Source organism: Balaenoptera physalus, assembly GCF_965194825.1.
Source record: "Balaenoptera physalus genome assembly, chromosome: 9".
Lineage (NCBI taxonomy): Eukaryota > Metazoa > Chordata > Mammalia > Artiodactyla > Balaenopteridae > Balaenoptera > Balaenoptera physalus.
In genome coordinates, this window is record NC_138888.1 from 59,404,091 (window position 1) to 59,429,467 (window position 25,377).

Genomic DNA, 25,377 nt, shown 5'->3' on the forward strand with positions numbered 1-25,377 from the left:
TTTTATAAGGTACGGTATTTAAAGATGATATACCAGCTTATACTTTTTAGCCTAAACACAACCTATGGAATCATTTAAGAAAATTAACATTATCCATGAATATAAAATTTAAGTAAGAAAAAATTTAGTCATCCCTGTAGTTTTCTTTGACACTTTCTTTGTACAATAAAGAAAAATTGTTGCTAGTTGATTTTTTGGTAATGAACTTGCTAAATTAGAATGTCAGAGTTCTAGTGGAGGAAGGTACTTCAGGCAGTCAAGTGTTTGGCGATTCTCTGCAGGGGACAAGGAAAGCCTAGGCACAGATAGTTTGTAAAAACTTCTCAGGGGATTTTACTACTTAACCCTGGCTGGGAACTAAGTCCAGTTCCCTCATTTTATGTGTAAGGACACTGAGTATCATTTATTTACCTTTTTGTGGTTACAAAGTAAAGATCCAGGCACTAAAACAAGTCTTTTGATTCTTTAGTCCCTTACCAGCATACCACACTGCTTCAGTGGTTTAACTGGACACTGTATTGAAAAGCTTTTCCTATATTTTACAGCAAAAATTTTCTCACGAATTTATAGACTCCTAGGGTTATTCAGATGAATTTTCAGGAGTTTTCAAGTTTTAAGACAAAAATATTTTAACTTTGTGCTTCATTTCAGGGTTCTAAAATTAATATAAGGATATTTTGGTTTGTAGGGGAGACCATCATCATATAATTTAATTCAGCCACAGGGTTGGATGCCTGCTGCATTTGTGTTTTTGTTGTTGGCCCCAAGTAATAAAATTGGGGTGAATGAGGAAAGAATTGCTAGAACTTAATATGTAAATGAAGCATTGGAGCCAAGGGAGAGAGGGATGATCCCACAGTGTGGCAGCTCAGTAAACATTTCCCTGTAGTCTGAATAGAGCAGTGGTCTGCAACGATAGGGTGTATCAGAATCACTGGGAGGCTTGCTGGAATAGATTGCTGGGGTCTCCGGCTTAGAGATTCTGATTTACTAGTTCTGGGGTGGGGCCTGAGACATTGCATTTCTAACAAATTCCCAGGTGTTGCCAATGCTGCTGGCCTGGGACCATAGTTTGAGGACCACTGAAGTAGAAACAGATGGTGGGAGAATTGAGTGGCACCTGGCAAAATAGGTTCATCTCAAGTGAATCTGAATTGGAATGTCTGTTGTAGCTCTTAGGACCCCAATTATGGTATGAATCATGATTTAATTTCAGCAAAAAAGCCTTACCTAGCATAATCAATTAGGGTTGTTAGTTTTAATTTAATTGTTTTTTAAATTTTATTTTATATTTAATTGTAATTTTGCTTTCATAGTTATATAGAGTTACAAGGATGGTGAATTTATTGAGTTTTGTGAGATGGATTTGTGAGATTTATATTATACTGAAAATAATTTTAAGTCACATTTGGGGGTCCATAGAATTACTTCTCTTTCAGAGAAAGAAATTCAGGTTTGTCACATGCATTTATAGAAATTTAAAGGTTGTGACTATTTTCTTTTTCCCATCTAATTCTTAAACCTTAAAAAGTTTAACAATATCAGTAGAAAACTTCACTAATCTGGATTAGAGAAGGCCAGCTGGAACTAGAGGAAAAACCTGCAAAACATTAAAAAAAGAAAGGAATATTGTAGATTTGATAATGTAATCACAGCTAACAAAGTGTTGCTGGATAGTGGGTTTAATACTGCTTAAACAGATAATTATTAGTATAATAATACAGCAGCTTCTTACCTCTGACTTCACATCAGAATCACACAGGTGGAATTTGAAAAACCCATAGGTTTTTATTTAAACCCATTAAATCAGGGCTTCTGTATTTTTAAGTTCCATAGGTGATTCTTATGCCTAACCAGGGTTTAGAGGCACTGATTTAACACTTAAAGATAACATGTAAATGTGTGCTTTTAAATCATTCAAAAATTTGTTGAAAGGTTTAATATTTCCCTTGTACTCTTATTCTATTACTGATTTGCGAGCCCTGTGTTTGTTTCCCACCCTTAAAAAGAAAATATTACACTTCTATAAAGCTATTTATTTTAAAATGATAATACTTTTTTGATTATTGTGAGGAATTAAACCAGAAAATGCATGTAAAGTTCTTAGAACAGTGCATGGCACATAGTAAGTGCTCAATTATTTTTTTGGTTATTTCTAATGGAAACAGGTAGAATTAAATTATCTTGAGCTCTCCTCTTTTCCCCAAATTCGCTGCCGTTGTGCAGTTTTTATTTACGTTTTTCTTTGCACTCTTAAAGTTACAACAATATATTTAATAACAAGTAAAAATTAAGTCGTAATCTCAGTAAAAATTTGACGTTTCAATATTTTTCAAATGAGCAATTATATTTTTATTATTTTTGCCAATCATTACATGACTAAATATTGAACATCTATTATAATGGAAGCTTGATAACTGTAATTGCTTAAATTCCATCATGATCTATTGGAAAGGTTGCTTTGGGAATGTTTTTTGTGACTCGATTCCTTCACAGATTTATCTATGTATCTGTGTATTTCTGTGTGCAAAGTGATAGAGTGAACACTCAGTAACCATTTGAACTTTGAGCGCTGTTTAGAAAAGGGACCCAAACTTAGTTTACAGCCATTGATTCCAGGACCACTAATAGTTATAAGCAAGAAGATTGTGAATATGTAAGGTCATGTTGGTATAATGCATTACATTTATAAAACACTTTCAATATGGTCAAACACTGTCCTTATTTGATCATTGGATCTCATTAAGATGATAATAGATAGAAGAAACCTTTATTAAGTATATGCACTAATGAGTAAACTTAGTGGAGGGTAGTTTTCTAAAAAGGAATGTGCTTTTCAAAATCTCTTCTCTAACCCCCTCTTCACAAATAAACTCCAAACAAAATAAAACACAACACTTACCTCGTCCAGTCTTCCCTGTCTCTGTAAGTGGAACCTCCATCACTTAAGTATTCAAGCCAGGAGCCTGGCAGTTGTTTTCTTCCCCTTTTTATCTTATTTTATTTTTCAACCTTTTAACAAAAGTAAACATATGGTATAATGAATTCCTCTATATCCACCACCCAGCTTTAAACACTCTGCTCACAGGATATCTTGTTTCATCTAGACCAGGATTTCTCAGTCTCAATACTGTTGTCATTTGGGTTGATAATTCTTTTTTGTGAGGGGGACTGTCCTGTGAGGGGACAGGATTAGCTCTGGCCTCTAACCACTGGGTGCCAGTAGCAGCTTTCCCAGTTGTGACAACCAAAAATGTCTCACAACTCTTCCAGATGTCCCCTGGGGGACAAAATTGCTCCTGTTTGAGAATCACTGACATACCCACATCAGCTTCTCCCTTTCCTCTTCCTTATCTTTTATATCCAATTCGTTACTGCTTCTACCTGAAAATATATGTCTGTTCATTTCTCTCCAGATCCACTGCATCTACCCTGATCTCTCTCTATTCCTGATGCCATCCAATCTGACATAAGTCAGAGTGATGTTTTCAAAATGTAAATTGGATCATATCACTCGCCTGCTTATAAGCCTCTCATGGCACTCCGTTACACTTAGGATAAACTACCGAAACTCTTAATTTGAATGCTAAGGCTCTGTATGAACCGTCCCCTGCTTCTTTCTGTAGACTTATTTACCTCATTTCTCTTGCCTCACCCTATGTATCCCCCTTACCCCATGACTTAAAGACAAAAGTGGATAAATACCAACTTTATTACCTGATGTGCAAAATTATTGAAGATGCTTTTATAATATTTGCTTACATTTTATATTTTTTCAGGTGTTATGAGTGCGATGAAAAATTATCAACACATTGTAATAAGAAGGTTTTGGCTCAGATAGTTGATTTTCTCCAGAAACATGTTTCTAAAACACAAACAAGTAAGTTAACAGCAGTTGCTAAAGAAATTTGTATTAAAGTATGATATTTTATAATTCTTATAAAGAGATAATAAATTCATAGAGAGTACTTTGGATTTTACTGTGACCTCTCAGTACGAGTGCCATGAATTCTTAGGTAGCAGTTTTGTGATGTTGTCTTGTGTTGTATTTACATAACTAATAATGAGAAGCTGGAGAGGATAGTGACTGGATTGTGGGCTTTTGAATCAAACAATGCTGAATTTGAATTTAGGTTCCAGCTAAATTACCTGCTGTCTGTGTGACTTTGACTCCTTAGTTTCCTTATGGAAAAAATTAGTACGATAATTCTGTCAAGTGGGAATGTTGTGAAGCTTAGGGATGTTTTCTAAAGATTTAGAAATAATGTGTGTAAAAATACTTGCATAGTCCCCGACACATTTATGAAATGATATCTGTTATTTGTTACATCATTGGAATACTGTTCTGACACTAACTACCTGGAATTAGGCTAACCTTGCAGATTAAGGGCTCGGTTCCCCCAAAAGATTGCCCTCACTTCAGACACCATTCTCAAGCTAGGGGTTCTCAGGACCACCCCAATTTCTGACCAACTGGCTACAGGGGTTCCCACTGTCCTCTTTTTTTTTTTTTTTTTTTAAAGAAATTCACATTCTTTATTTATTTATTTATTTATTTATTTATTTATTTATGACTGTGTTGAGTCTTCGTTTCTGTGCGAGGGCTTTCTCTAGTTGCGGCAAGTGGGGACCACTCTTCATCGCGGTGCGCGGGCCTCTCACCATCGCGGCCTCTCTTGTTGCGGAGCACAGGCTCCAGACGCGCAGGCTCAGTAATTGTGGCTCACGGGCCCAGTTGCTCCGTGGCATGTGGGATCTTCCCAGACCAGGGCTCGAACCCGTGTCCCCTGCATTGGCAGGCAGATTCTCAACCACTGCGCCACCAGGGAAGCCCCCCACTGTCCTCTTAATTCAGTAATTTGCTAGAATGACTCAGAAAACACAGGAAAGTGCTATACTTACAATTACAGTTTCATTATAGCAGCAACAACAAAAAGAGAGATCAGGACCAGCCAAAAGGAAAGACATGTAAGGTGAGGTCTGGGAAGGTGCCAAACATGAAACTTTTCTGTCTTCTTCCTGTGGAGTCAGGATGCATCACCTTCTCAGCACATTGATGTGTAACAATACACACAGACTGTTGTTAACCAGGGAAGCTCACTGGAGTTTTGGTGTCTAGCGTTTTTATTAGGGTTTCATTGCATAGGCATGGCTGATTGAATCATTGGCCACATGATATAACTCAGTCTCCAGGATCCCCGCCCTCTAATCACACGTTTGGGCTTTCTGGCATGGCTGGCTCCCATCCTGAGCCATCTCATTAGCATACATTGTCTAAGGTCCCACAATGAATTAAAAAATACTTTGTTAACATAAACTATCAAACGTGGTCTGAGGGGCCCACCATGAGTAAAACAGACACTCCTGTCACTCTGGAAATCCAAGGATTTAGAGGGGGCTTCTCAGGAACCTGGGACAAAAGGCAGCCAAATCCTTTATTATACAATAGTAACGTATTATATATTGTACTTTGTTGTCTAACATATAAGCGGTATATAATACACATTAATATATATTACAAATATATAGGGAAGGAGTTTCTTCATTCAAAAATATTAAGTGCCTACCACATGCCATGCTTTATACTTTATTTGATATGTAGTGGTAAAACAAAAACAGTTTTATGTTGCCCTCATGAAGTTTAGAGCATAGTGGGAGAGACAGACAGAAACATAACACATATGTAACTTGTGATGAGTGCTACAAAGGAAAATAACAGATTGCAGTGATAAGTAATAATCTCATGGTCATAGTGATCAAGAAAGGCCAATATGGCTGGAGTGTGGTTTGCTGGGAGAAAGCAGAATGTGGTAAAGTTAAGATGTAGGTGAGCAGGTCATGAAGGATACTGTAAGGAATTCTGTGGTAAAGAATTTTTATTTTATTGGAAGTGTAATGGAAGCTATTAAAGTGTTTTAAGCAGAAGAGTGGTAGTCATTTCATCTTTTTAAAAATAAAGATAACTCTACCAAATGGAGAATAGACTGTTGTGGGTTAAGATTGGAGGTGGGGAGATCCTTAAGGAGGTAAAAGGAGGTTATTGTGGTAGGGCAGGTGAGAGATGAGTAGGGGTTCTGGTGGAGAGGGTGTGGACTAGGTGTAATGAGTGAGGGAAAGCAGGAGGAATCAAGTACATAGCTCAGGATTTTGATTAACTAGGTGAATGGGAGTAAATGGCCATGGTAATTTGGAAATGCCTTTAGAGCAGGAATTGAACTGCTTAGTAGGTGGCATCAGAAACTGAAAAATTATATAGAAATATCATTTTCAGCTGTATTTTCTGTAGCTCAATATAGAATGATTTTTGGTAGCTGTTGCTCTGAGACAGTAATGATGAAGACATTGGAGGAGGAACTAGAGGAGGTAAACTCAGGTTCTTGGACAGCAGAAGAAATGATTAATTTTATCACTCATTCATTGGAAAATATGATGGTTATAGGCATTTAATACTTATAGAACAGAGGTTGGTCTTAATGCTGTCTCCTGAAAGCTGCGCATTAGTTTTGTTGGCCATAAGAAGAAATGTAGGGGGCTTCCCTGGTGGCGCAGTGGTTAAGAATCCGCCTGCCAATGCAGGGGACACGGGTTTGAGCCCTGGTCCAGGAAGATCCCACATGCCGCGGAGCAACTAAGCCTGTGCGCCACAACTACTGAGCCTGCTCTCTAGAGCCTGTGAGCCACAACTACTGAGCCCGTGTGCCACAACTACTGAAGCCCACGTGCCTAGAGCTTGTGCTCTGCAACAAGAGAAGCCACTACAATGAGAAGCCGACGCACCGCAATGAAGAGTAGCCCCCGCTCGCCGCAACTAGAGAAAGCCCGCACACAGCAACAAAGACCCAACACAGCCAAAAATAAAATTAAAATAAATAAAAAAAAAAAAGAAGAATGTAGGGATATGATGGCAAGGGTGGCAAAAGTACAACTGTAGAAATTATTTTCTCTGGATTTTTTACGTTAGAGATTCCTTGAGGTTAAGAACAAAGCCAATCTGATTCCATTCAGTTTTACAGATTTCTTGAATATTTATTATCACAAAGGATGTAAGGTAGGGAGCGTGGAATGGTATGGGAGAAAAACCATGGGCTTCGAGTCAGGGGAGTCTGGCATTCAAATTTGACTCTTTCAATCACTAGCTCTGTGACCTGGGGCAGATTACAGTTTGTCTGAGCCTCATTTTCCTCAGCACTTTCTCCCTGTTTCCCATGGGAAGAGAGATTGATAAGACCTTTCCTAAAGAAGTTTAAAAAAGGTGTGAGATTAAAAAAATAATGATGTAAGTCGAATAGAATTTGTTTGTATTTTGAGTGATGTTCAAACAGAGTCCTTCAAATATTCAAAGAGGGATGCAATGTTCAATTGAAAGGAACTCAAAAGGAATCGTGGATGAGCTGGCTTCCAAGCCAACCCTTAAAGGATGAACTTTAGATAGGTAGAGAGGAGAGAAGAAATCATTTCAGGTGCTGGGAAGGAAACACCAATGTAAGCTTTAATTGTGTTTATGGAACCATGGGTAGCACCTGGAATGGGGGAAAGTTTCTTGAAGGAGTTTGAGAGTGTGTAGAGCCTTTAAAGTTAGGGTGAGACATAGTTCTGAATCCAGGGTTTCCAGAAGTTCTAGGGCAAAATGTTAGTATCTTTGTGTTCCAAGTTACAGCAGCTCTCAGGCAAGTTTGATTTAAAATAATATCCCTTGGTATTTTAGAAGTAAGTTTTTTGGGATAGTAATATTTTTATAAGATACTTTACAAGTCAAATATGAAAGTTGCTATTGAGGTTTGTAAGAATGCTGGAAATGATTATGTAGCTATTTTAAATGATAATGGTGAAGATTGTAGAAATGTAAAAATGTCTGTATATGGTAATTCAAAAAGACTATGAAACTGTATATATTGTGTTCAAATGGCAGGATAAGAGTGATTTAAATGGAGCCTTTTTATATTTTGCATTAAGTAAAAATAACTACTGAGAGGAAAGCCTGTACCTGTACCTTAAACATGTTTTTAAGTTATACGATGCCTGGGCTAATTTCATGTCTGATACATCTAATTCAGCTTCTCTGCTCAGTGAATCTCAACTTTTGTTCCCAGTAGCCCTTTAGACTCTTAAAAAATTATTGAGGACTTAAAGAGCTTTGGTTAGGTAGGGTATATCTATTAATATTTATCATATTAGAAATTAAATCTAAAAAATTAGAATATTTATTAATTTACTGAAAAATTGCTGTAATTCCATTACATGTTAACACAAATAACATATTTTTAGAAAAGGTAACGGTTTCCAAAACAACACAAACCTAATGAGTGGCATTGTTTTACATTTTTCCAAATCTCTTGAATGTCTCGCTTAATAGAAACAGCTGGATTCTCGTAGCTACTTCTGCATTCAGTCTGTTCTGATATCACATGGCCTGTATGTAGCCTCTGTAAAACTGCATTGTATAATTGAGAATGAATGAAAGTAAGAAAACCAAATAACATCTTGGGCTTATTATGAAAATACCTTGGAGCTTATGGACACCCAAAAGAGGGGGGTTGTCTTGAGATACACTTTGAGAACTGCTAAACTAGCACATTTCTGTCTTTATAGTTTCTGTCTTCAGTCTTTCTTGCCCTAAGGCTCAGCTCAGATCCTACTTCAGTGACACTTTCCCAATCCTTCGTTTTATCTCTTCTTCTTTGTAGCATACTTTAGAATCTTAACACTTGATTTTGTGGTGTTCATCTTTCATATGTATCTGTCTTGTTTATAAAACTGTACATGCCTTGAGGATTGTACCCTGGCTTATATTTTTGATTCTCATATGACTAGGTAGTGAATACTGCTGAATTGACCTGAACTAGCATGTGAGCAGTTTTTACTGAGGAAGTAGATATGCTTTGCATTTTCTACCAAAACACCCCTGAATATTATCAAATTATTTTATTTATTCATTCAGTCTATTAATATACTTGAGTTTCTACCTTGTGCCAGACACTGTGCTAGATACTGGAGATACAGTGGTGAATGAGACAGATCTGTTTCTCAGTTCCTGCCGTTATTGATCTTTTGGTTAGTGAGGGATATTGACAAATCACAAGTATAATTGCTGTTTAAATAGTACCGTGAGGAGCCAGTACAGTGGACTGTGAGGACACTTTGGAGTGGTAAGTAATCTGGACGAGAGGATCCAGGAAACTTTTATGTAGAGGAAGAGATTTCTAAGCTGGAATCTGAAGGATAGCTAGATGTTAGATAGGCAGAGAGGGAAGGGGTGTGTGCTCCAGGCAGGGGAGATAGCTCGTTGATGAGGGAGCCTGATACGTTCAGGGGATTGTATAGAGCTGCAAGGTTGAGTTTTGTGATGATGGGGGGGTGGTGAGAGGTGAGACTCTGGAGGTAAGTAGAAACAGCTATTGAAGGGCCTTGTAAGTTTAGAGTTTATCCTGGAGGCAATGAAGAGCCACTTATAGGTTCTAAGAGGAGAAGTGGATGATCAGTTTTGTATTTTAGAAAGATCACTTACTGTACTATGGAGATATATAGGAATGCCTTAATATGTATACCTGCCCATTCATATGTCAATATCAATTTATTATATGACCAAATAAAGATTTCTAAGGCTAATGGTTAACTAGGAGTTAGTGGAATTTTGAGAACAAACATATGAGGTAATTCTTATTTGGTTCCAAAGTAGACAAGTAGTGGGATAGCAAGTTTTTCCTTTTTACTCTTTAAAGATTAAACTTCTTTTCAGCTGTAGAAATGGGCAAATTACATTAATACTACATGACTGGTTTAGGTAATTGCATTAAGCAGTTGAGGGAATCCCAGTGCTGGTTCCCAGAAGAATGCTTACAGCTGTGTAGATCCCACATCTGATGCTAGGATTTGCTTTACAAAAAATAATCTCTCCACACTCTCCCCCTCAAACATATACCAGAAAACTAAAAACAACACATAAAATCCCCATATAATGAAAAGGTCATATAACACAAGATTGAAAAAGTGCAAGAAAACTTTCTTGTGAGACCCACCCAGAAATATGTATTGTTAAAAGTGGGCCGATATTCTCTGAAGGGCTTATTTCTCACTTTGGTAGTCTAGTAAATGTCATGTAAGTGTTCTACAAACACTTACAGAATACGGGAATTCCTGTTGAAATTATATCATTGAATATTGGTTTGCTATGTGTGAACTAGACAGATGATAGATAGTCCCACATTCTTTTCTAAAACAATAAATTTGGCCCATATTTTTAATACTGGTGGGATGCCATTTTCAAAGAACTTAAAGAGAGCATAAGATATTATATTCTGTTAAATTCATTAAGCTTATGCTCTTGGTATAAAAAGACATGTTATGTTGGTTCTTTTGGTTTTATTAAGTATAAGTTTGCTGTATCTTTTTGAAATAAGAAAGTATGCTACATTTGGGATCTGAAATAATGTATCTGAGAATAAATAATATTGTACCCTTTTACAGTAACAATTTGACTGTAATGTAATACTTTGACTTTTCTTTATAAAATAATACATTTTGTTCTAGTATAAAGTGACAGTCCATATGCCTAAGAAATTTGCATTTTCATAAATACGTACTAAAAATTGTTATTTCCATATATAAAATGGGTTAGGGACAAAAAATGTTGAACACTTCAAAAACAATTTGTTTTACCTGTAGGGATGTAAATCTGGGGTTCCTCATCCGAACTACAGAACACAGAGTTACTTGAATGACTGTTTTCTCAGTTCTCCCCAAAATGGCACTAACTTGTGGATATATATAGGGAGAAGTTAATTGGATACAGTGGGTACCTATGGCATTAGGGATTAATTTTTTTTGAGGAACCCTTTGAGAAGGGCTACTATAAACTTTAATAAAACTATAAATTCACACACCAAAGACATCCAGCAATTGATTGCATCCAGCTTTTGCTTAAAAGAAGTGGTCTTTTCTTTCATATCACTACTAGCATTTCTTTAGTGTCTTAACTTGTCACACTTATTAACCTTATCATCCATTGTTATACAGACAGATAGCAGATCATAATAGTTAAGTGTGTGGATTCTGAACCCAGACTACCTGGGTTTAAATCTACTCCCTGCAACTAGCTGTGTGCCTTTGTTTGATCATCATCTTTACAGTGGGGAAAGTTATCAGAGGAGATGATGCTCTCAGACTTTTTATTTAAATAAGCAAATTGCAAAATAAGTTTGCTTTCCCCGTGCCTATGAGAAACTTGGGATGCACCAGTGTTCCGTTTCTGGTTTAACCAAGGCAATTCACAAATATTTATACCTTTGAGAAAAGAGAGACATTTAATATTACTTGGCAACAGATCCAATATTGGTTGTTTTCAGTTTTCTCCAAGATGAGCAAAGCTGCATCTCTGTGTACTTATTCTTCTGTTTCTGTAGGTTAAATTTTTTGGAATTTCTGGCCAATTTATAAACACATGTTAAATTTTGATTACTGTTGTTTAGCTGCCCTCCAGAAAGATTATACAAAGGGTATAGTTGACAAGAATACTTGTTTTTCCATGTTTAACTGTGTTTATAGTTTTTAGGTTTTTTGGTTTGGTTTTGGGGGGGCAGTAATGAAGTTTTTAGTGTCATTGTTGCCAAGTCCATCAGTCTTTTCTGTAATGGTTTTTTAGCCTTTGGGGTCATGCTTTGAAAGTCTTCTGTATTCCACGTTTATAAAGATATTCACCCACAGTTTTCTGGTACATTCAGGGGTTTTTTTTGTTTTGTTTTGTTTTTTATTTTTGGCTCTGTTGGGTCTTCGTTTCTGTGAGAGGGCTTTCTCTAGTTGTGGCAAGCGGGGGCCACTCTTCACGGTGCACGGGCCTCTCACTATCGCGGCCTCTCTTGTTGCGGAGCACAGGCTCCAGACGCGCAGGCTCAGTAATTGTGGCTCACGGGTCCAGTTGCTCCACGGCATGTGGGATCTTCCCAGACCAGGGCTCGAACCCATGTCCCCTGCATTGGCAGGCAGATTCTCAACCACTGCGCCACCAGGGAAGCCCCACAGTGGACATTTGATAAATCAATTTTATTTGAGTTGTTACATTTTATAAACATGCTACTTAGTATTAATAAAATGAAAAACTTGCACTTTAAGATACATATAAATAGTTCTTAGAAAATGTCATTCTATTTTCTAGCTATATTATCTGATCTATTTAATATTCAAGTCTAATAGCATAATTAATTTTGAGCATGTTCTCACAGACTTAATACATGTAAAAGTCAACAAACAGACTCTTGCCACTTGTGTGAAGTGGCTATTTAACCATGAAATAAACTATTTTTATTGCCGTTGCCCCGTGGATATGTTCTTTCTGGCAGTGCTGTCCATATTTGGTGGCTATATGCACGGAGAGCCAGGTGGTGCTGAAAAGCATCGCACAGTGAAGCGTGGATATATCTAGGTTTGACATTTGTCATCCCTTACTGCTGAAGGGAAGGGTAAAATCTGTTTTTCCATATGCTTATGCTTTTTTTTGCCTGCAGTTTTGACCAGATGGTCTTATGAACATTGTTTACTTTAGGATGCTATCCCAGATGTTTTGAAAACTGATGGGTAAATGTGGTACACAGATACATAAATCATTTGCATGTTATGGTTTAAAAAATGCTATTTGGTCTTAAAAGATTAAAATATAATTTATTTCTGGAAGTATTTTCCCAAGTGAATAATAAATATATATTTATGATATATATTATGTATTTATATATAGTTAATATAATCTATATAGTTTATTTTCCCCAGCCACTCTGTTTTCATATTAATAAGCTAAAAAATATTATGACAGCATTTATTAAGGATGTTAACGAAAGGAAATACTTTTGAGAAGGCATATTTGTTTGTGGTTGCATATACTCAAATCTGTAAGAATCTTTCCTGCTAGTTTTCGTAATTCTTCTCATTGTGCATAAATCACTGAAGAGAAATTAACCTGGCAAAATGACAATGGATTTATAATCAAAAGATTATCATTATAACTTTGGGCAAATCACTTAACCTGTTGGAAACTGAGTTTTGTTAACGTAAAATCAGAGTAACAGCCTTGCCCCAAAAGATGGAGCGCTGCTTGGATTTAATTACTCTTTCATCTTAAATCTCTTAAAAATCACTGTGAAACCATCTCGTGGCAACAGCTATAATGTGAGCCTGAAACCGGCTAATTCTGGACTTTAGTTAGAATCTCAGCTATAATTAAGAGGTGGATTGCTCTCATTTGCAAGCCCAGCCAGGATCTGTATGGGGCTTCCTCTTGTTTGTGTAGTGCTTCTTACGCACTGGCTGGCTTTCTTCATTTGCTTTTACGTTCCCTTGTAGGTCTGGACACTGTCTGGCCTTTTCCTGCTTTTCCTTTTTTCTGTGCCTGGACTCTCTGCGCCTCAGTGACCTTCTCCATGGATTGTACCAGCCTTTGTCCCCAGGCTCTGTAATGGGGTTTAATTTTTATCACTTATTTTAATATCTGGAGGGCAGGAGAAGAGATCTATTTTGCTAGTTCTTTTCTATGTTAACTCAGAATTCTAGGGTTGGGCGTTAAAAACAGCTCTTCATTATCTAGACAACAGATATCCAGTAACAACCAATAATGTTTAAAGAGTAAATAAACAGGAATAAAGGGGGAAAACAGGTAATAGAGTTTATGATAAACTATTGCATCACAGGATAAAAGTTATGAGGTGAAAGAAAATTTTTTTCCTTGTAATAGATTTGCTTGATGAAAGAAACATCTGAGAAACCACCAATTTATTTCTCTCAATGAGAGGTTTCCATGTGTCAGAAAGAAAAGCGAGGATTATGAAAACCACAAAGTCACTGCAAAAGGCAAAAAACTCATATTAGCAATTCAGAAAATCCAGTTAGAAATGAGATAAACTTGAGGGGAACACCCCCAGAAAATATAGGAAATGATTAAAGAGAAAAAAGTGAGAGCAGATAAACAGGGGACATGAAGGATTGTTCATGAACATACGGTTTTTGGCACAAATAACAATTTCGGGGGCCTCTCTGGGCTGTTTTTCACACTCTTAAATAGTGCTTAGCATGCCAGGTGCTTTGCAAAGCAAATTTAACTCATTTGGGGCTTCCCTGGTGGCACAATGGTTAAGAATCCACCTGCCAGTGCAGGGGACACAGGTTTGAGCCCTGGTCCGGGAAGATCCCACATGCCTCAGAGCGGCTAAGCCCGTGCACCACAACTACTGAGCCTGTGCTCTAGAGCCTGCGAGCCACAACTACTGAGCCACGTGCCAAAACTACTGAAGCCCGTGCGCCTAGACCCCATGCTCCGCAAGAAGAGAAGCCACCGCAATGAGAAGCCCACACACTGCAACGAAGAGTAGCCCCCGCTCGCCGCAACTAGAGAAAGCCTGCATGCAGCAATGAAGACCCAATGCAGCCAAAAATTTAAAAATAAATAAATAAATTTATTAAAAAAAATTTTAGCTCATTTAATCCTTATGAAAACCACATGAGGGCTTCCCTGGTGGCGCAGTGGTTAAGAATCCACCTGCCAATGCAGGGCACATGGGTTCAAGCCCTGGTCCAGGAAGATCTTCTTTTTATTAGTTGGCATTCTCTTGTAAGGAAAAGTTTTTTCTTTTATCCTCATTTAAAAATCTATTATCAGGTCAGACTCATTCTCATTTTGTTCAGTGAATAATAATTTATCAGTACCCTTCTTTATTTTGATATTCAAATTGTTCCAGATTGGACCACTGGGAACCTGTTTAAAATGACGCCTGTGTGTTTTGACATACCATTTTTTTTTTTTTGAGCACTTCCTTATTTTCTGGCATAACAAAAATGTTATAGGCTCATTTGCCTCTTTTGCTGCCCGAGGTTTAGAATCAGCCTTTCCTTCAAGGGGTCTTCATTCCTTTTAGTGGGAATGGTGTTTAGAAACCAAGATCTGGTCTTTCCTACTTGTTTTTTTTTTTTTAACTTCATTTTAAAATATTTTATTTTTAAATTCATCTGGAATTTATTCTACAATGTGGTCTGAGGTACGGATGTGTATATTAAGATGAATTAAAATTAACTGCTTTAGCAGTAGGATACAAAACAGGAGATACTTATTTGAGTTTGTATTCTTGCCCTTCAGGAACATTGATTCAGAGGAAAATCTTATTTAATTTTAAATAATACATTTAAATTATGTCAAATGATCTGTATTTAATTTTAAATCTCGTGTCCATTATGTTTTCTCTAACTTAGACGCATTTTCTAGAATCATAAAACTTTATGAAGAAAAATGTGAAACAGGTGAAAAAAAGGGAAGAAAAGACAGCAGTGTAACATCTGTAAAAGGAATTACAAATTTAGGAAATACTTGCTTTTTTAATGCAGTCATGCAGGTAAGAGCCATGAGAAAGCTTTGTAAAATGTAAAAGTTTATATTAATTAATTTGTGTTTATTGGCACACCTGTGGACTGTCACATGACTGCTGAATGTTCGTCTAGAAGTCTGTCTGTTTTCTTTTTGATTGGTTAGGCTGTCTTTAGCCATTGTCATACACATACATACACCTTCTTTTTCCACAGTGCTTCTGAAAGATCTCTGTAGTTTACCATGGCTCTGTCAGTAGTAGTGACATTTATTAAATGTAAAATGTATTCAATTAAATTTTCTAAAACTTAAAAATAATTTTGCTAGGCCAGATGACATTTGAAGCTTTGGGAGAGTATTTATTCTGTAAAATCAGAGGCGTATTATAACTGAATCAGAAGATGTTGCTTTTGTTTTCTTTCAGAATTTGGCACAGTCTTACATTCTTACTGAACTGATGAATGAGATCAAAGAACACGGAACAGAACTCAAGATTGTTCCTTCCTCAGACTCTCCACTGGTAAGAAGTATAATTAGCTGGATAATAGCTCTGTTTAGATAAGCCAGTGATGTTGCCAAAACCTGTTGCCAAAACCTATCTTTCTTATTTCTCACAACTATCAATTGAGATGGTAGTCAGAGAATTTGAAAAAATAATTCAAGTTTATTTTGTGAAAATAAACGATAAGATTTAAAACTTCTAAAGTCATAGCTTTAAGGTATGTTATAGTTCAAACATATCATGGGTCAGACAGCACAAAAAATGTTGAGTCAGCTTTCAAACAGACATACTAGAAAAGACAAACGGTTTTGCCTTTGTTGAATGAAATGTCTAGGATTCCTGTTTTGTAGTTACTGGTGACAACTACTTAAATACAGCATTTTTGTTTTTTAAAGGTAGATTTAATTTTAATAGTGACCATCTAAAGGTTTTTTGGAGCCTAATTTGATATTGGGTTTTTAAACGAATGAGAAAGGGGAAAAAGGCAGCCTTTGACATTCAGAAGCTAGCCTGACACCCACAGTTAAGCCATGTTATTCAAACAATCTCACAGAATACCAGACTCGAGCTAGGTTACTCCAAGACTGTTAAAATGAGACAGAGCAAGGCCACTTCATAATTTTCTCTAAACACAAACTCTACCACTTAGAAAATCGCAAACGTCCTCTTTTGGCCTAAATGAGTCACTGCGACTTTTTTTTTTAACTAGTTACAGCTTTATCCTCATTCTAGCCTCCTTTTATTGAGATATCCAATTGTAGAAATACCCTCACTTTCTGACAGCATCCAATTGAGAGCAGACCTCTGCTTCCTTAGATTATTTTCCTTAGATTAACTTCCCTAAATCACCCAACTAAAGCCCAAATTCTACATCAGTTCTTTTGAATACCCTCTGAGAGACACTCCATGGGTTCCCCATTGTGTGTGTTCTCCCTCAGTGGAACAAGTAATAAACCCACCTTGTTCAACTACAGATGTGTTCCTGGTGGTCTTGGGCTGGAGGGCATTTACACTAATAATTATGATTTCAGTTAGAAATTGATTTGTGTGTGTGTGTTTTAGAGGAACAGAGAGTGAATGTATAGCTCATGATCTGGCTTTTGAAATACTTGAGAAAGAGGAGTTCTAAAAGTTCTTAGCCCAGTGTAGTAATCTTAGATTTTTCTTCCAAGGAGGCAGTTTTTAAAGACAATATTGTTGTATTTTTTTGTTGAAAATGCAGTCTGTGAACTCACTGCCTGTTCAGCCTCTTAAATTTTTTATGTTAGAGCCCAGTGCCCTCTTCTAGATAGTAGTGAGATAGTGAAGACTACTTTACTAAATGGAAGTTAATGCTAGTCATTTGAAAAGATTTCTTATTAACTGTGATTGGATGTTAGGTTTAAGTATTTCACATGTGGAGCTGTGAAATTACTATATATGGCAATCACATTATAGCTGATCACTGTAGGCTTGTGTCATTCTAAGAGGGAAATTTTCAATCTTAGGTCTTAGTTTTTTAGGACATACAGCGGACCTGGGCTGTGGGACTATCAGTGTAGATCACTACTCTTTCAGTCACCAGTTTTATTTGGTCCTTCGTAATCTGTATGCCTTTTCTTTCTTTTCCTTACTTTATTGTGCTGGCTCGAGCCACCAGTAACATGTTGAATAGAAGTGATGAGAGCAGACATCCTTGCTTTAATCCCAAAATTAGGGAAACAACACTCAGTCCTTCATTATAAAGAGTAGGTACAGGGACTTCCCTGGCGGTCCAGTGGTTAAAACTCTGCACTCCCAATGCAGGGGGCATGGGTTCTATCCTTGGTTGGGGAACTAAGATCCCGCATGGCAAGGCCAAAAAAAAAGAAAAGAGTAGGTACAAAATAAGCTACAAGGTTATATTGTACAACATGGGGAATATAGCCAATATTTTATAACTATAAATGGTGTATAACTTTTAAAAATTATGAATAATAATATTGTACACCTGTAACTTATGTAATATTGTACACCAACTATACTTCAATTTAAAAAAAGAGAAGAGGATTTAAGACTAGACACTGCACCAAAAGAAAAAGAATGAACTTAACTGTAGGTTTTTCACAGGTGTTCTTTATAAGGTTGAGGACATTCCCTTCTATTCCTAGTTTTCTGAGCATTTCATCATGAATGGATGTTGAATTTTGTCAAGTGCTTTTCCAGCATCTACTGAGATTATCATATAGTTTTTCTTTTTTATTCTCTGTTAATGTGGTAAATTACACTGATTGATTTTCAAATGTTAAACCTATCTTGTATTTCTGGGACAAACCCCTGTTAGTTATGATGTATTCTTCTTCTTCTATGTTGCTGGATTCAATTTGTTAATATTTATATGAATATCAGCAGTGTGCTTACTTTTTTTTTTAACATCTTTATTGGAGTATAATTGCTGTACAATGGTGTGTCAGTTTCTGCTTTACAACAAAGTGAATCAGTTATATGTATACATATATCCCCATATCTCCTCCCTCTTGTGTCTCACTCCCACCCTCCCTACCCCACCCCTCTAGGTGGTCACAAAGCACCGAGCTGATCTCCCTGTGCTATGCAGCTGCTTCCCATTAGCTATTTTACATTTGGTAGTGTATATATGTCAATGCCACTCTCTCACTTGGTGAGCTTCCCCTTCCCCCTCCCCATGTCCTCAAGTCCATTCTCTACGTCTGTGTCTTTATTCCTGTCCTGTCCCTAGGTTCATCAGAACCTTTTTTTTTTTTTTTTAGATTCCATATATATGTGTTAGCATACGGTATTTGTTTTTCTCTTTCTGACTTACTTCACTCTGTATGACAGACTCTAGGTCCATCCACCTCACTACAAATAGTTCCATTTCGTTTCTTTTTACGGCTGAGTAATATTCCATTGTATATATGTGCCACATCTTCTTTATCCATTCATCTGTCGATGGACACTTAGGTTGCTTCCATGTCCTGGCTCTTGTAAGTAGAGCTTCAATGAACATTGTGGTACATGTATATTTTTGAATTATGGTTTTCTCAGGGTATATGCCCAGTAGTGGGATTGCTGGGTCATATGGTAGTTCTATTTTTAGTTTTTTAAGGAACTTCCATACTGTTCTCCATAGTGGCTGTATCAATTTACATTCCCACCAACAGTGCAAGAGGGTTCCCTTTTCTCCACACCCTCTCCAGCATTTATTGTTTGTAGATTTTTTGATGATGGCCATTCTGACCAGTGTGAGGTGATACCTCCTTGCAGTTTTGATTTGCATTCCTCTAATGATTAGTGATGTTGAGTATCCTTTCATGTGTTTGTTGGCTATCTGTGTATCTTCTTTGGAGAAATGTCTGTTTAGGTCTTCTGCCTATTTTTTGATTGGGTTGTTTGTTTTTTTGATATTGAGCTGCATGAGCTGCTTGTAAATTTTGGAGATTAATCCTCTGTCAGTTGCTTCATTTGCAAATATTTTCTCCCATTCCAAGGGTTGTCTTTTCATCTTGTTTATGGTTTCCTTTGCTGTGCAAAAGCTTTTAAGTTTCATTAGGTCCCATTTTATTTTTGTTTTTATTTCCATTTCTCTAGGAGGTGGGTCAAAAAGGATCTTGCTGTGATTTATGTCATAGAGTGTTCTGCCTATGTTTTCCTCTAAGAGTTTGATAGTCTCCAGCCTTACATTTAGGTCTCTAATCCATTTTGAGTTTATTTTTGTGTATGGTGTTAGGGAGTGCTCTAATTTCATTCTTTTACATGTCGCTGTCCAGTTTTCTCAGCACTACTTATTGAAGAGGCTGTCTTTTCTCCACTGTATATTCTTGCCTCCTTTACCAAAAATAAGGTGACCATATGTGCGTGGGTTTATCTCTGGGCAGCAGTGTGCTTACTTTTAAAAAACTTTTTATTAAAGTATTCACACAGAGGAGTGTACATCATAAATGTAGAGCTGATGAATTTTCACAAACTGAATACACTGAACTGAAACTAACCAACATTTTTCTCAAGAAACAGAGCATTACCAGCAGCTAGAAGCCCCCTTCAGGTTGCCTTCCATTCCCTGCCTTCCTGCCTTACAAGGATAGCCACTAACCTGGTTTCTAAAGGGCAGATTAGTTTTGCCTGTTTTAATATTACATATAAATGAAGTTATACAATATGGACTCTTTTACATTTGGCTTCTGTCAACATGTTAGTGAGATTCACCCATATTGCATTCTCATCAATAAACTTACTTTTGTTTTCAAAATTTAAGTATACTTTTAAAAACAGGTTATTTACTCACTCAGTTCTGAAGTTTTTAAACTGTCTCAAAATACTTAAGTTGGGAGCAGGGGATACTGCACCTTAGTGCTTGAGCTTTGAAACTGCCTTAGATTTTACTTTTGACCCTTGAGGTAGCTTTCAATTTACTGAACATTGTAGAAATCACTTATGATATTCAAAAGCTATAGAAAATTATAGCCTGTCCTTTCTGTGGTTTTAGCTAGATGGCTGATTTTTAAGGATAGTTGGTATGAAATATATATGTAATTTGTATTTCATGAGTATATGAATGAGACAACATATGTGATAGCTGTCTTAGAAGATAACATTCTATAGTGTCTGAGGATTATATTTGGGATCTGCTTTTTATTTATTGTCTGTAAGGAGAGGGGTTACTAGCAACGATAACATTTTAGAAGATAAAACTTGGTGGGGAAAAAATTCTAGAATAAAGAGCGTTGCTCCTTCACACAGTTGTAGCTGCTTTTGTCAAACTTTATGTCTCTCTCCTTTAAAAGAGGGAGATAGTGTACCAATTTGTGACATAATTTCCCATTCCTTATTTTGTTAGTAAAATATTTGGGGAAAAGAAGAGTATGGGGTTTTGCTCATAAATGTAATTTATGATTATTTGTGAATTTGTACAAATATCAAGTCGATGAGTAATTTTATTTTAGGAGAGCACATTAAGGGACAGTTACAAGCAACAAAAGATTGGTTTTTCACTCTTAAGCTAATAGTTTTATTAAGTAAAGGGCAGAGGATATGAAAATACCTGTATTTTTCAAGGTAAGGCATTTAATTTCATTTTTTATATATTCATCTTATATATGAGGGAATAAAGCTTCTTAATACACTTGAGGTAATTCAGTCATCATTTAAACAGAGTGTAACTCTTAGATTTTTAAAAATATTTTATTTAAAAATTGTGTATTTCTGACATAGAGTTGATCATGTTTTTAAAGGACCCATTAGTGGTGGAACTTTCAAGCCCTGGACCATTGACCTCAGCCTTGTTCCTGTTTCTTCACAGCATGAAGGAGACTGAAAGAGGACCACTTTCTCCCAAAGTCCTTTTTAATCAGCTTTGTCAGAAGTGGGTACATCTACATTCTTAATATAAATAATCATGAGTTACAAAACACTAATGTGTTTATCACTTAATATGAGTAGTTTGACTCTGACTGTGACATTGCTGTTATTGCCTAGACTACCAAGAGAAAGAACTAACATTCGTTTAGTTGCAGCTGTGTGCCTTATCTAAATTATATCTCATAATACTCTGAAGAAGTGATTGTTTATCCCCATTTTATATATAAGGAAACTGAGACCCCCAGAAGTTGAGTAGTTTACCTTGTTTCATGGTGACAAAAATAGGGTTTAAGTAGATATCTGTCCTGACTCAGAAGCCCATGATGTAATACCATAAAGTGAGAAAATTATAGAATTATAAAATCTAAAAGTGCTATAATAGATCATCTAACCTAGTTTTCTTATTTTTAAAGATGAGCTTTGAGGCATGCAGAATTTAAGTAAATTTCCCAAGATATTGCAGTATATTTAAAAACAAAATCCTTGTGTGCCTAGAAATAAGCACATGTCATAAGGGACCTGACATTCATTTATTTCTTTATAGAAATTTGAGATCTTACTTTGTGTCAAGTAGTTGCTAGAATCCAGGGGTACACAACTTATAATTTATTAAAAACAGACCCTTTCAGGAGCTCATAAACTAGTCCAGTCCACAATTAGTAAAATATGTAGAAACAAAATTCTTTAAATGTGAACTTGCATTTTTGTATATCTCCAGGTTTTAAAATTTCATTTTAATTTAAGCTAGTTACCTATGCCATGGTATTGTATTATATTTTATTGCATTTTATTTTATCTCATAGTATTGTACCAATGTTAATTTCCTTTTTTAAAAGAGTTTATTGTGGAAAGAACACAACATGAGATCTACCCTCTTAAAAAAATTTCAAGTGTACAGTGTGTTATTGTTGACTGTAGGTACAGTGTTGAACAGCAGATCTCTAGAGCTTATTCATCTTGCTTGACTAAAACTTGTTCATTAATTAGTAACTCCTCTTTTCCCCTCCCCCCTTTCTAGATACCTCATATAATTGGAATCATGCACTATTTGTCTTATTGTTACTGATTTATTTCACTTAGCATAATATGCCATGGTATTTTAAATGTAGTCCAAAATATGGAGGGTTTATTATATGTTTCATTTGGTTGCCAGGTGCTGTTTTTTCAAAGCCTGAAGAACAAAAAAAGCCTTTAAAAGTCTCAGAGACATGGGTGCCTCATAGAGTTAAAAAGTTTTTAGGACATTATGTACTTTAGAAATTTGTTTTTGACTCTCCCCAAAATAACTTTGTTTTGTATCTTTTTTTTTTTCTGGTTTTATAGAGATTTATAAACATTTTCTAATTATTATTAAAATGATAGGTGCTCATAGATAAAAATTCAGACTACTGTTATCTGTTTTCTTTATTCTATCCAAAAGTGATTATGCATACATAGACATAAAAATAAACTGTTTGCAACTTGTTTGTTTTGCTTAATGTGTTTATACATCTTTCTATACTAGTACATGTGGATATAACTTATTTGATTTTACATATAGATATGTGTGTATATGTGTGTGTGTGTGTGTATATCATTGCACTTATGAGAGTACGTCTGTGGGATAAATAGAATTACTGGATCAAACGTTATTTGAAAATATTTTTAAATTGCATACTCTTTTGTTTATTGTATTTACTTTAAAAAGAGGTATGTATATATTAACAAAAGTGATTTAAAAAAAAAAGTCAGGTGAAGATTTAAGCCATATATGTTGGGTCTATTTTTGGACTTTGTTCTGTTCCATTGATCTATATGTCTATTCTTACCCCAATACTGTACTGTCTTGATTACTATAGCTTCATACTAAGTCTTGGAATTGGATGGTGTGAGTCCTCAAATTTTCTTTTTTTGGGGGGCTGGGTTACTGCTCTAGGTTCTTCGCTTTTTTTTTTTTTTTTTTTAAATAGCACATCTTTTTTTTTTTTAATATTTTCATTTATTTATTTATTTATTTATTTTTGGCTGTGTTGGGTCTTCGTTTCTGCGCGAGGGCTTTCTCCAGTTGCGGCAAGCGGGGGCCACTCTTCATCGCGGTGCGCGGGCCTCTCACTGTCGCGGCCTCTCTTGTTGCGGAGCACAGGCTCCAGACGCGCAGGCTCAGTAGTTGTGGCTCACGGGCCTAGTTGCTCCGCGGCATGTGGGATCTTCCCAGACCAGGGCTCGAACCCGTGTCCCCTGCATTGGCAGGCAGATTCTCAACCACTGCGCCACCAGGGAAACCCTGTAGACTGATTCTATGTCTCCATTCTCATTCACGCCCATTTAAAAAAAAATTTATTTATTTATTTTGTTGTGTCTGGTCTTAGTGGCTGCAGGCGGGCTCCTTAGTTGAGGCTCGAGGGCTCCTTAGTTATGGCATGCAGACTCTTAGTTGCGGCATGCATGTGGGATCTAGTTCCCGGACCAGGGGTCGAACCCAGGCTCACTGCATTGGGAACTCAGAGTCTTAACTACTGTGCCACCAGGGAAGTCCCTCATTCACGCCCACCTTTTTGCTTCCTTTATTACTTCATGTTGCTAACTAGTATTGATGTGCTGAGCTTTCTTTGGGTTTTGTCCATGAAGAAATTACATACATATATATATTCCTAGTTTTGTGATATTCTGTGGTGTGTCATGTACCTTAAGGATGCCATCAAAGTCTCAAGATAAGTTGAAAGTTCAGGGACTTCCCTGGCAGTCCAGTGGTTAAGACTCCTCGCTTCCACTGCAGGGGGCACGGGTTCAGTCCCTGGTTGGCCTGGTTGGGAACTAAGATCCTGATTGCGTGGCGGCACAGCCAAAAAAAAGATGAAAGTTCAGTATGCTATAGTATTCTGGGTATGTTCTTCAGTATTATCTTCTAATTTACTAATTTACCCTTCAACTGTGTATAGTTTAGAGTTTATCCTATTTTTTGTATTTTTATATCTGTAGTTTTATTTCCTTATTTCTAATATTTTAATTTGCTATCTTATATCTACATGTTCTTATTTAAATTTTTTTCTATTTTTTGTAGTATCTGGGCTTTTATTGGCAGTTATGCCTTTATTTTATGTTTTTGGACATTCTCAACATATTTATGGCAACATCTTTGGGACAGTTCTATAAAATTTATTTGGAGTGAAGTAAATTCATTTCAGTTGTTTTTAACATTAGATTTTTTTATGTGTTTTATAATACTGGATTGTAGCCTTCTTTGGAGTGAATTTTTTGTTTTTCCGCTCCTGTCTTCAACTCCTTTGCTTTCTCCCATCCCCTCCCTTCCTCATATCCACCTCCTCTTCCTGCCTAAAAATTTTAAATTTTATGATAGCCTCACCCCTTCCCTCCAGGCTGGCCTTGGAGATCCAGCTCTCTTAATGATTCAGTTACCATGCTGCCCTGGTTAGCAGAAGGGAGAAGAGTCTGTAGAAGGCTTGGCTCAGGTTCAGGTCCCTAGGCTGTGTCTGTGTTCTGTTGTAGCCTTAGGTAACACTTGCCTAAGGGCTTCCTTTCAGGCTCTTGGTAAGATCAACCATCCTTAAACAACGATCCTGGCTCTGATCTCTGTCTGAAGTACTTTTCGTTTTCTTTACACTTCAGGGCTGAGCTCTTTCAGGCCTAGAGCCTGTCAAGTCTGTTTTTTAGTCTGCCTACAATTTCGTGTTCTAATATTTTTGTTCTGTGAGATTTTTTTGTATTGAATCCCACTTAAGCCTTTTTTGTTTGTTTGTTTTCTCTTTTTATATTTTGTTATGTTTGGAGCAGAGAGAGTTTTTGGATTATGAACAGACTGATTCATCTGCACCCAGAAGACATCTCCATGAAGTCTCTCGTTTTAAATTTCTTTGTCTTGGCAGTCTGTTCCTGTTTTATGAGTGTGTATACATTTTCCTCTTAGAATATGAGATTTCTGAAAGTTCTCAACTCTTTCCCACAGTAACACTTTTACTAAGGCACAGTTCCTGTGAATGTTTAGAGTTTCCCTTGTTTTGAATAGGATGAATTTTTTCATATATTTAGTGATTTTTCTATTTTTATCCTTTAAGTTTGAAGGTCTCTTTTGGTATTTATTGGTAGCTCAGATAGGCTCCATTAGAGATTCTGTAAGTCATCATATGATTTGTTCCCCAGCCCTAAATAAAAGAAGAAAGAAAAAAATCTAGGTTTATTAAATTTTCTTCAGTGGTTTAGAAGGCAGTAA

The 25,377-nt window shown here is 36.5% G+C and overlaps 1 protein-coding gene across 19 annotated transcripts in view; it reads left to right on the top strand.

The window, feature by feature from the left end:
• The window catches only part of USP45 (ubiquitin specific peptidase 45), a 65,154-nt gene that overhangs the window by 10,096 nt on the left and 29,681 nt on the right, over positions 1 to 25,377 (top strand). For 18 of the 19 annotated variants that reach the window (XR_014267500.1, XM_082475161.1, XM_082475176.1 and 15 more), the window contains 4 exons: positions 3,780 to 3,880; positions 15,223 to 15,362; positions 15,759 to 15,854; positions 21,044 to 21,174. Coding sequence is in view for 18 of the 19 variants with exons in the window: in XM_082475161.1 (XP_082331287.1) it covers positions 3,780 to 3,880; positions 15,223 to 15,362; positions 15,759 to 15,854; positions 21,044 to 21,174 (468 nt within the window). In the remaining variant the exon portion in view is untranslated. Of the gene's footprint in view, positions 1 to 3,779; positions 3,881 to 15,222; positions 15,363 to 15,758; positions 15,855 to 21,043; positions 21,175 to 22,188; positions 22,635 to 25,377 lie in introns of those variants that run through there. The other variant, XM_082475173.1, reaches the window with a different exon arrangement.